Here is a 12,400-nt window from a genome sequence, read left to right on the forward strand (position 1 = left end):
AAAGGAGGTGGAAAAATGATAAAAGTTAAGCTCGGAATCCAATCCAAGTATTACATATATATATATATATTCAAATCTTTTATTTTATTTTTAGTTTATTGGTACATTAAAAATAAGAAAAAGAAATTAATACCTAAAAATGTTTGGACTTAATTAATTACACTCTCATCTCATCATGTTTATCATACATCAGTGATGTATCAGCAGTAGCAGCAGCCTTAAGGGGGGCTAGTTTAGGTTATAACTAGCCAGTTTCAAATTAATATATATATATATATATGAAAACAAATTAAAATGATGTAAAAACAAATGAAGTGTTGTATTGTTTGTTTCCCTTAATTTGTTTTCGGTGGGTAAGTAGACATTATATTATAAAACTGAGGGGGGCCCATCCCTTTTTTGTTTATTATTATTATTATTATTATCATGTTGGTGCACTGCTGCAGCCTTGCACAATACTTGGGTCATATGGGAGGATGAGAGAGGGTATGATGGATTTACTCAACAAGAAATTGAGTGTGCTGCATTTTCTCGAGAAAATGGGGGAGAAAGTTAGAGTAATATCATTGTCCTTTGTCTCTTTGTATTCATGATCCCACTCATTTTGTTCACTGTTTTTTGTATGTGGGAAAATGACTCATCATTTGTATCACTTGCTGTTATTGATCGATGTTGCTACCTAGCTACCTACCTAGCTTATAATAATAATAATTAATTAATTAATTATATATATAATTACACATATACAAAAATATATAATAATAATAATAATAATAATAGTCCCTTTCACCATATATATATATATATATACTTATTTCATAAAGCTCCTTATTAATTAAGAAATGAGATTTATAACGCTCAATTGTAAAACCCATATGCTAATTAAACAGATTAATAATATATACATAATTAGTTTTACTGTTTGTTTTAGCCATGTATTTTTGTTACTATAAATAAATAAATAAATTAAATTAAAGAGCTCAAATTTGTTCATAATTAAGATGGATGAATGGTTAAAGTTGTTTATGGGTTTTAAGAATTTTGGAATGGAATTGGTCTTTGGATCAGTACGTAGAAGAAGAATTCACTTCAATGTCGGACCCTAATTAATTCTTTGTAGAAATGATCAAAGGGAACATTAGCAAGTGTGTAATTAATTTTGTTTAGTGGACATGCAGATCACTTAGGGTTTTGACCTAAACATCTTTTCATGCTCACAGCCATTGCAGTGTCTGTGTGTCATCTTCAACTTTTGGGTGTTCCATGGACAATCAAGATCATGATTAATGTCATTAACTTATGAACCCTAGAAATAGTTCTTTTTCTTTTTTCTTTCTTTTTTAATAATTTCTACTCTACGCCCATGTATATAATTAATTACAACAAAAACAAGTTACGTACGATTTAAATGGACAAAGCAGTACGTCAACATTGCCTGCAAAATAACCCAATGAAATGTGTGAGCTTTCTCTTAATTAATTATTAACAGTACTACTTCTGGCAAAATAGATCTTAATTTGAGGGTTAAAAGCAAATGAGATTAGGTGATCGTTTTTTTATGATGACTCGTTAATCTCGTATCTTTGTTTGTTTATTTTCTTTCCTCAATTTCATTTTGCCTTTAGCTAGCTCTTTATTATGATTATTAATAAATTTGCCCAAATCCCATCCCACCCGCAATCCAATCCAATCTTGGGTAAAAAACGAAAATATGACAAAATGATTAGGAATAGATAAAAAAGAGAGATCTTTGTGATCCCATGCTAAATTGGCATAGGATTCAATAAACAATGTTTGGTTGGTGAAGCGCAGCAACAACAAGCTGTGAAAATTACACAACTGAAAGAATGATTACAATCTAAATATATATATATATATAAACATCATATCAAAAAATAACACTTTATTTGTTTTTTTTCTTTTCCTATTAGGGGTAGGTGTCGCTCTTATACTTTCATTTTAAATGGAAAGGTTGGTCTGTAAAAGCAATAGAGAATTAAATTTCAATGAAGGTGAGTGAGGGTGAATTGCTTGATAACTTAATATTTTGGATACAATTAGGCACATTACTAAAAGTTTCATTGAAATTGACATTTTCCTTTTAAAAGTCTACATTTCCATTCAATTTTTCTTTAATTTAAGGGGAGGGGAGGGGGCAAGGGAGCAAAGGGGAGACAATGGCAACTGAGGTGTAGATTTGATACCTTTTAGCAGTAAAATGATTGTTGAGAGAGACTTTTAGAGGGTAAGTTCATGGTTTGGGAAAGGGCTTGCCCTTCAAATTATGCTGTTGGCCACCAAATTGACTCTCCTCTTCCCCCTTCCCCTCCCAGAAGCCCACTTTCCAGTCCAATACATCAAACCATATTACAAATATATATATATATATATACAAACACCCACAATTGAGATTGAAAGCGAGTTTTACCAATAATAATAGTATAATTATTTTTTTATAATTCGTTGTTTAAATATGTTCACATGATTTTTTAATTTTTTTTTTATAGAGAAGCTGATGCTAAATTATGTTAACTGTGATGAAATGGGACTCATTTCATAACATCATAATATATAATAGAGGAATTTTTAAATTAAACATTTAATTTTAAATATTTAATTAATTTCAAGTTAGTCCAATAATGGTCTCTTTTAAGTTAAAATAGGCATATATAATTTCTTCTTCTATAACAAATTCTATCAATATATTTGGACACGTTAATTATTATATATATATTTAGAATAAATAAATATAAAAAAGAAGAAGAAAGAAATACAAATACAAACACTTCAAAAAACATGGTACTTTCTCAAAAGGTGATCTAAAACGACCTTTCTTCTTCTTGATCAAATTGAACAGTTGGAAAGGCGTTGCTGTTGCAGCAAGGGACCTTCCTCATCGTACGCCGGATGCGTTGGATAGATACAACTCGGGCCGCCTCTCGCTGCGCACCATATATACCACGCCTCACCCTCTCCCCAAGCTTTCCATTCACCAACTTTCAGCTTCCTCTCTCCCTCTCCCTCTCTCTGCTCTGCTCTGTAATGCTCTGCTCCGCTTTTGTTTTGTCGGTTAAAGTTTGATGCGATGAGAGTAGGGTAGCTTTCAGGAAAAGCTTGTAGCATCATTCAAATCAGTGGGTTTTGAAATGGGGTTTAATGCGGTGAAGGGTTTCGAGCTCGTGGCTGATTCGGACGATCTCAAGTGCCGGCAGCGACGAAGGTATTCTTTCAAGAAAGGATACTGTTAGGAAGAAGAAAACTATTTGCCGCTCTTTCCTTTTTCTTCTATTCTCTAACTTAGGCTAGGTGTAGGTGTTTTCTCTTTGAATCTTGCTTCATCACTGTGATTCATTCCTAAGAAAAAGCGTGCGAGTGTTCTGAATTTTGCGTGGTGGTTTTGCTTTCCCCCATTTTGGGACTCGCCTGCCCTGGAGAGCCATTTGAACAAGTGTAGTGTTGCTCGACATAGATGGCCGGATGTTTGAAGGGTTTAGTTGGTGATGGGATTGTTGGAGGAATTGATTTGATCAGTTTGGTAGATTGATTACTCGTGTTAGTGAGGTGTATTTCGAGGTTTTAAATTGGCTTCTGGCTTTAGGGTTTTAGTTGCTGTCGTTGAGTGAGGATGGGGTTTGATAGCCTGCTGCTTCCCACCGTGGGACCTCCGATAAAACGACGAGCAGGGTTGCGAAGGAAGCAGGCTGGTAGAGGTTCTTATAGAGGTAGCTAGGCTTGGGTGGTGGAGTATTGGGGGAATTAGAGAGAGTTGTGTGTTGGTGGGGGGGGATAATTCATTAACCCAGGGTGGATTGGTTAGGCGGACTATTAACATTCTTTAACTGGAGGAGATGGGAACTCACTTGCATCAGGCACTCAGGGCTCTTTGTTTTCGCACACAGTGGAAGTATGCCATTTTCTGGAAACTCAAACGCCGTACTCGAATGTAAGTTCATTTCTTTCATTGTTTTCTTTCTTTTCTGCTATTGTTTTGTGACAATTTTGCACAATAGTTTATTTAGTATTATAGATTTGTGTTGGATTATAAGCATGGTTTAACTTCTGGGATCTGCTGGGTTTACTAAAGGTTATACTGTTGAAGACATCTCCAAATACATCCAAGTTTGAAAATTTTATAAGTGGGATCACTAAAGTTCGTCGTAATGTTTTAATGGTCATCTTGTTGGATTAGTTAAGGTTCTTCCCACCCTCCCTTTTCTATAACTAATTGTTTCTCTTATGTAGATCCCTTATTCAGATTTGGAAACATACTACTGGCCTTTTTTAATATTTCTTTGACTACGTGTGTATCAAAAATTGCCTCGCTCTTGTTTCTCTTTCTTTATACTCCTTGTCCTTGAATGAGTGATGCCTAGTCAGTTCTGAATCCCCGTCTTGTACCATTTTGTTTAGTCAATTTAATATGTGGTTTGTTTCATCTGTTGCTGTATGTAATTAGTGTAGATTATAATTTTGTCATTTCCACTCTATGAAGATAATACCCCATTCTCTTCTTTGTTGATCATCTTGTAGGATGCTCACTTGGGAGGATGCTTATTATGACAACCAGGAGCAGCATGATCTTCTAGAGAAGATGTCCTTCAATGACATAGGGGGCAACTTGAATTGGCATTCCCGAGATCCTCTTGGGTTAGCTGTGGCAAAGATGTCATATCATGTATACCCTCTTGGGGAAGGGTATGAAAATACCTTATAACTGATGTCCTATTTATTTTGTTAGAATTCCACTTGTCATGCACAATAATAAACTTGGACAGTTGGACTGCGTTTTGGTTGTTGGTGAATGGTTGTGTTAACCATCCTCTGTCTATTTGGCTGTCACCTTTTTATCATTCCTATTAGTTAATCCACACTCACCGTCCATGGTGCAGATCCCTGCATGCCACTTTGTATTCAGCCTGCCTAAATCAAGCAAATTTTACCTTTTGTTTTTCCTATGGCATAAGCTAATGTTTGTGCTCCCAACACCTTCCTTTCTATGCTACCATAGTCTTAATTGTATATGACAAATTTTCAAGCCTATAAGGAATTTAATTCCAATTTTTCTATTCTTCACAGGGTTATTGGACAAGTCGCAGTTACTGGAAAGCATATGTGGATTTTTGTAACTGATTCTTGTTTACCATTTGAGGTGCGTAATTATTTTGTGTTGTAAGAGCAGCGTGACACTTTACAGCAGCTGTGATATACCATATGAAACAAAGACCAAATTTTAATTGTTATTGTCATGCCACTATAGTTGTTTTAGTTTACTTCAGCTTTTGTCCTTATTCCATAATTTGGTGGCTTCCAGCAGTCTGATGGGTGGCAAACTCAGTTTTCAGCCGGGATAAAGGTATGCTTCTTGTCTTTTCCACGATTGTAGGTTATCTTGTATACAATGTTTAAGGCTTATTGTTCTTGTCGTTGTCATCTTCAATGCTATGTGTTTGCTTGCACACAAGCACAAGGTCTAACAGAGCTGATAAATAATTGGAGATGTTGTAACTATGGTACTACTGGATCAATCAATTTTCATTTTGTCATATAACTGAGCCGAATGTCTCTCATTGCTTGTTTAGAAATTACACTATTTGTTATAATACCTACTTCAAGCTATTGTAATTGGTCAATGAACCTTTGCAACCCCTTATATTTTTGTTTTGCCCGTAAAACATTATGAACAAGTTATTTGACCGCAATTTATAGTGAACTGTTGTCTTGGTGTTCGTTCATCTCTTAAAAACAAGAAATGGGTCCAAACTGGTCTTCTTTCTTGTCCAAACTTAGAATAGTTTAAAGTTTGGATCTCCAAATCTTGCAATAAATATTGGCACATTTTAAAGAAGTTAAATCTAGATTATGTTTGCAGGCCATTGTATTTAGTTGATATGCATTTTCTCTGTGTGGAGTTTGTCCAGGTCCTTCTTGCTTCTGTTTTTGTTCCTGATATATTTTTTTTCTTTTGGAAAACTTCTGCTTTTGTTTGCAGACCATTGTTGTGGTGCCTGTCGGTCCATATGGTGTTGTACAGCTTGGCTCTTTCAATAAAGTAAGGCCATTTTTACTAATGCCGCATGGTAAATTTGATTCATGATATTTGTTCCTAGATGATGATTGATGACATTATTAATTTTTTTGTTCAAATTATTTTTTCTTTATTTTTCTTTACATTATAATTTGAATAATTTGGCCTTTGTTCCTATAGACCCAACCTTAAGATGGATTTGAGCTGATGTGTGTTTCCTCAGAAACTGGGGAGACACGAAAGCATGAATCTCATGGGAATGAATTGCCATTATTGGTGGAAAAACTTTATTGGATGGACCAAAAAATCCCTGAACAACTGACCAAGTCTATGGCACTCTGCCAGTTTGCAGCATGATTTTAGTTCATCATCGTGATTATCACAAGCCTGTATCCCTCTAGGTGGGGTTGGCTACATGAACTCTATACTGTTTTGTGTAAAATTCATGTTGAAAGATCTGATGATTTTTTTACAGTGGCTGTTGGTTACTGAACACATACCTCAGATGTTTTATTTACACCTTTCTGTATGTCTACTTTACTGCTCAATCATATGGTAAAATTCACCATCTGACCCAACAATATGTGTGTTGTTGCAATACAATTTATTTATTCTCTAGTTGTTTGATGATTGTCTTCTTGCATGTTGAGGTGAACATAAGGTACATCTTAGTATGTTTTCCACTTGGTCTTCTGTCACGCAAAACTATTCTGATTATTTTTCCAACTTTGTTACCATGGAACATGCATGTGTGTCTCACTTTCACTCTCTGAAATCATGGCATACTCAGCATTTAACCTCCTTTGTTTTTGTTCATTTCCTTTGTTGGGCACAGATTCCTGAGGATTTGAAGCTAGTGAATCATATCAGAGATGCCTTCTTTGCAGTTCAAGGTTCCTCACTGGGATGTATTCCTAGCATAGTGAAAAATTCCTCATCTCTGGTAACTCTCTCTCTCCACCCCCCAACTCTTTCCACTGCTGAGTAGGCACACCTCTTGCACACACACTTGAGAGTTCACAGGAAGACCCTGATGTGAAGCATCTTATGGGCTACTTTGTTTTTCAGTCATACATATTTACACGAAGCTCTTTTCAACACCCCCCCCCTCCCCCCCCTCTATATATATGTGTTCCAGCCCTTCCCTTTGCCAGGCACACACTCATTCACAGATTGAGGGCATCACAAAATCATGACATGAAGTATCTTATGTTGCGTTTTCATTTTCCAGTCAGATATATCTACAAGAAACTCGGGTTCTGGGAATTTTCATGACCATGTTAACAACTTAGGTAGACATCTGAACAAGGACAAGACAATAATGTGTTCTCCCAAAGTGTCATCACCTGAAGAACCTGCTAATCATTCTTGCGTTGTACTGCCACCTGGTGACATGCCAAGAAAGCAAGTTGAAGCAATCAATAACGATGGAGAACTTGGATTATCAACATTGGCAAATGACACAAGTGTCAACTTACTGCAATCAAGATCTGAATGTTTACTGCAGAAGCAAGCACAGACTAGATTGCTAATTGATCACATGGCCGAAGGGGAGAGTAGTTGCTTCCGGTCTATGGGAGTGGGTTCAGAAGACCATGAGACTCAATCCCCACACAATTCCTTTAACAAAAATTATCTATATAATGTTACACCTCCAACTTATGAGTATGGGGTGAATCTTTTTTGCTTGCAACCAGATCTCCTTGACTCTACAACTGGCAGTGATCAAAATGGATTGTTATCTGTACCAGAACCTCTGGACATGCAGGTTCAGAATGTTTTGGAAAACAATGTTGACCATCAAAGAGAGATTACTAATACAGAGCCATTGAATGCGCCCTTCAAATTTTCTGCAGGATGTGAGCTGTATGAAGTGCTTGGACCGGCTTTTTGTAAACAGATTAGTTATTCTGATTGGGAGCCAGAAAAGACTGTAATGGAAACAGCTATTGAGATGTCGGGGGGAGTTGACAGTAGTAGCTTGTTAACAGCAGACTCTGGCACGGAGCATCTTCTAGAAGCAGTTGTGGCGAATGTTTGCCGTAGTGAAACTGATCTTAAATGTGAAAAATCATTGTGCAATTCAGCAAAATCTCTATTGACAACTGAGAAAATGCCAGAGCCACTCTGTGAAAAGCTCACCGTTGGTTCATCAGGTTATTCATTTGATCAGTCACTTGTTGAAAAGGACACACATTGCTTGAGCTCAGAGGGAAATGGCTTGAGCTCTTCAAAGGGCTTTTCATCAAGGAGTCATAGTACATTTAGTGAACAATTAGGAAGTTTACAAGAGCCAACAAAGATCAATAAGAAGAGGGCTAGACCTGGTGAAAATTGTAGGCCTAGGCCAAGGGACAGACAATTGATCCAAGATCGGATTAAAGAGCTTAGGGAGCTTGTACCCAATGGATCAAAGGTAATTTCCACAGTCCATTTATCCTCTTTTGAGTTTATTTTTCAGTTTATTTTTCAATTTGTCCGCTTCTACATTTTCAGTAAGTCTCTCTCTCTCCCCCTCTCCCTCTCTCTCTCGCCCTCTATATATATATTTATATATAGACACACGTTAAACGCGTGCTGAAATATCTGGATGATTACAGTGCAGCATTGATTCACTTCTGGAGCGCACAATCAAGCACATGCTTTTTATGCAAGGCATCACTAAGCATGCAGACAAATTGAACAAATGCATCAAGTCAAAGGTTAGTCCTCACATCTGTTTTGGGTCACATTCCTGCAGCATCCTGGGCTTTAAGAAAGAATTTCATTTATAAATCAAGAGAAAGCTATTATGAATTATTGCAAGTAACGTGAGCCATTTATTCCCTTTTGTTTTAATCCTCAACATGCACTTTGCAAGGTGTTTGATTCAGCTTTTTCTTTCCAAAGCTTAACGCAGCTCTTCATGGATTACACAATGTATTATTTCTTCCTTTTGAACATCGGTTTGGGAAGAGCATGTTCAGTCTAGAAAATCATACTTAAAATTTAACCAGTCACCACTAATTAAAAACAGCATTTCAAATTAGTGATTTTTTCCTTATGTTTTTCCTGCTAATTTGCCCAATATTGTTGATTTGCACAGTTGTGTGATGAGGAAAAAGTTGTACGAGGCTTGCCCAATTATGATCAGGGTTCGAGCTGGGCGATGGAGGTGGGAAGTCACCTGAAAGTTTGTCAAATAATGATAGAGAACATTAACATGAATGGCCAAATGCTGATTGAGGTATGGGCTTATAAGATGTGTGAAAGTTCCTGTAGAATTAGTAGGAGAGGATGGACATAAGAAGCCACCCACAAAGAGGTGACTTTGAAGTGAGCATATGCCTTTCAGAGCAAATCCTGTTTGTTATAACATTTTGATTCATGTTGTTACTTATATCCTGCTTAATCCATGCAGATGATGTGTGAGGAGTGCAACCATTTTCTTCAGATAGCAGAAGCCATCAGAAGCTTGGGTCTGACGATTCTAAAAGGAGTAACGGAAGCCTGTGGTGAAAAAACCTGGATGCATTTTGTCGTCGAGGTATATCTTTAATTGCATACATAGCCCATGGAGGAACAGAATTTGCTTTCTTTTTTATCCTAAGGATGCATTATCTGTAACTTGTTCTGCTTGTTTTTGTGATGCATTATTATCATCTCCACTTGTAGATTTTATAGTATATTCTCTTATGAGTTCTTGCGGCATATCATTATCACTGCTGTTAGTAAAATGCCTGATGAAACAGGGTTGGATTTAATCAGTTGAACAATTTTTTATGATTATGACTGTTGATGAGGGGGCCAATATGTTATTGTCGCTTGGGGGGAGAGGGGGGGGGGGGGGGGGGGGGGGGAGTATTTGTATATTTATTGGTAGATTTTATTTCTCATATATTTTACATTAGCTCAACTCATACATTTACTTGGCATGATTCCACTGGTGCAGAATCTAGCAAATTTCTTGATGTATATGCATTAGCCGGCAGTATTATAACCCTGAACTTGATGTCACGCATAACTGGAATTTTACTGCAAATGCTCAAGTTGTTGTAAATTTGATGATAACTGCAGGGGCAGAACAACAGAGTCATGCATCGAATGGATATATTGTGGTCACTCGTGCAGATACTACAATCCAAGACGGCAATTTAATGGCGCGCCAAGAAAGAGAATACTAGTTGCGAGTAAATAGAAATGGAAAATCATCTCTCGGCTTCAAGGCTGAACTACGGATGCCACAAACCAAGACTGCAGTCTTGTGATCTCCCTCCATAACTGTGATTTCTGGTTGATTTTGCCACTGTTTCCCTAAGCTGATGGATGGTGCAGCAAAGAGTAGCCTTCTTTCTCTGCTTCAAAATGGGTGGGGATGGCATCCTGTGCTTTGTGTTTCCTTTTGGACTGTTTTTCTACGTGTTTGTGAGCTTGTCTTATTTTTCAGAATATTGACACATTACTCGTCTCTCTCTCTGTATTGTGTTTGATGCAACACCCTTGTTAGTTTTGGAAGGATCTGGAGACGTCTCAGGAGTGTGCAGAAACCATATGTAAATACGGATTGATCTTTACTATGTTTGCCATTTCCATTAATAACACCTTACCTTACCCTTCCCGCTCTATTTTTTGTTCTGTTGGTTGTAACATTTTTGGCTCATTAATGATTCATGATATTTTTATGGATATGGATTTCCTCATGTCCATCACCCCACTAATCTTCTACCAAGTTTGCACGGACATGGCGACAGGAAAAAAATTAAAAAAATAAGACATGACGACAATACGGCAATATATATATATATACACATTATTATTATTATTATTGTAATTCATAAATTTAAATTTCACACAGTTATACAAATAATTAAAATAATTATAAAAGAGTGCAACATTAAATCTATATGATGATATAAAATACAAATTGTTCATAAAATTTTATGCATCACCGAAAATTATAAAATCATCATTTTTTAAATTTGTTATCACATTATTATCATTTGAAAATAACATAAACTCAAATTTAGATTTATCAAGATATAGATTTGTAAATTATAATATTATACCATCATCCATAATTTTATTGGCATCAGAGCAACATCCCATATCTTACTTTCACTTTTAAGGTATTGAGAAGATTTTCTTTATGAGAGATGAAGATTAATATGCAAAAGATCAACTTTTCTAATTAGTGGGTGCAATTTTTTCATTGATCGATTTTATTATATTGTCTACATCAGGTAATATAACATTTGTCCGACATAAACAAATTAAGAGAGAGTTGGGGGGGAAGGGCATTGGGGGTGGAACCCACACACCCACCCCTTGTTAGTCTGCGTCGGACAACATATCATTTCTCTTTTATTGATTATATGAATTAGTAAATATTTTAATTTCTCTTACAAGAAAAAAATAATGAGAGTTGACAAAGTATTTTAATCGCAACATTTTGAGTTAAAAGATTTAAATTATCATGAATCAACCAGTATAACTTTAGATCCATCCTCCACCTATCTTATAAGGATTCAACATCTCCAAATTTTTCTATGCAACCAAAAAAATTTTGCAAGCTCAACATTAGCCATTCTTCACTCCTTTTCGTTTGGAAAATAATTCATCAACCAAGTTTTTCTCATTTTGAAAATTTCTAAATCACTTTATGAAGTAATATGAGTTCAACTTTCATAATCCATTCCTTACTCTAATATCTTAACAATATATACATATATATATATATATATTAGGTAATCATATAAATAATAAGTTTCAAGAACACATTAGGTTTAAAAGTTATTTGGGATTCAAAAAATGAATTAAGCAATGAAGAGAAGTGTTGCTTTTATTCCATCTATCTTCTAAAATTTTCTTTACAACATTCTAAAGATTTTAGTGTTCATTTTCTTCTTTTCTTTCAAATCTATATATGACAAATTTCACTTCAACTAACATAAAATCTCACATCTCATAAATCAAATGAAGGCAAGATTTATCTAAATTTATCATTCTCAAGGTCTCATAATTAGTTCAATAAAAGTAAACATGTAATCAAATTTGTCCCACCATACATCTTTTAACAATTTTTCTTTCACAAATCTTGATTATTATCACGATAAATAGACCATCTTTTACTAATAACCATTGCTTGCAATTTATTTTTTATTTGTCTAAAACTTCTTAACATAACAATAGTGATGCAAATTGAGTGTCGGTAATAACAAGCAATTTCAAATTCGAGAAGTCATTAAACACAACAAGTCTCATTTATGATTCATGATAAAAAAAAATTACCATTGTATTGCAATCTCATTGATCCAATGACATTTTGCATACGTGATTTCATTTGTTTCAACATGTTTTGCAGCACAAATATTTTTCAATGTAAGACTTAAGGTATGC

The 12,400-nt window shown here is 35.4% G+C and overlaps 1 protein-coding gene across 3 annotated transcripts; it reads left to right on the forward strand.

Annotated features, from left to right (window-relative positions):
* Window positions 1-2,821: 2,821 nt before the first annotated feature.
* On the forward strand, window positions 2,822-10,627 carry LOC127792907 (transcription factor EMB1444-like). 3 transcript variants are annotated; one of them, XR_008021231.1, is made up of 11 exons: window positions 2,822-3,943; window positions 4,531-4,695; window positions 5,077-5,149; window positions 5,312-5,353; window positions 5,990-6,049; window positions 6,861-6,968; window positions 7,257-8,441; window positions 8,626-8,727; window positions 9,111-9,340; window positions 9,426-9,551; window positions 10,082-10,104. XR_008021231.1 is itself a non-coding variant. In XM_052323562.1 (11 exons), the coding sequence occupies exons 1-11, from the start codon at window positions 3,849-3,851 to the stop codon at window positions 10,160-10,162; spliced, it is 2,175 nt and encodes a 724-aa protein (XP_052179522.1). In that variant the 5' UTR covers window positions 2,824-3,848; the 3' UTR covers window positions 10,163-10,627. The 3 variants fall into 3 exon arrangements, 2 of the variants coding, with proteins under 2 accessions (XP_052179522.1, XP_052179521.1); XM_052323562.1 differs by having other exon boundaries at window positions 2,824-3,943; window positions 5,315-5,353; window positions 9,111-9,251; window positions 10,082-10,627; XM_052323561.1 differs by having other exon boundaries at window positions 2,825-3,943; window positions 9,111-9,251; window positions 10,082-10,627.
* Window positions 10,628-12,400: the final 1,773 nt, after the last annotated feature.

This window comes from Diospyros lotus, unplaced genomic scaffold, assembly GCF_014633365.1.
Source record: "Diospyros lotus cultivar Yz01 unplaced genomic scaffold, ASM1463336v1 superscaf1, whole genome shotgun sequence".
In the NCBI taxonomy this organism is placed as follows: Eukaryota; Viridiplantae; Streptophyta; class Magnoliopsida; order Ericales; family Ebenaceae; genus Diospyros; species Diospyros lotus.

Excerpts from the sequence above, each read along its gene's own strand:
- LOC127792907 (XM_052323561.1), top strand. The coding sequence starts at position 3,849 with ATGGGAACTCACTTGCATCAGGCACTCAGGGCTCTTTGTTTTCGCACA. Across the intron at positions 4,696-5,076 it reads GTATACCCTCTTGGGGAAGG|GGTTATTGGACAAGTCGCAG; the intron begins GTATGAAAATAC and ends TATTCTTCACAG. Across the intron at positions 6,969-7,256 it reads TGAAAAATTCCTCATCTCTG|TCAGATATATCTACAAGAAA; the intron begins GTAACTCTCTCT and ends TTCATTTTCCAG.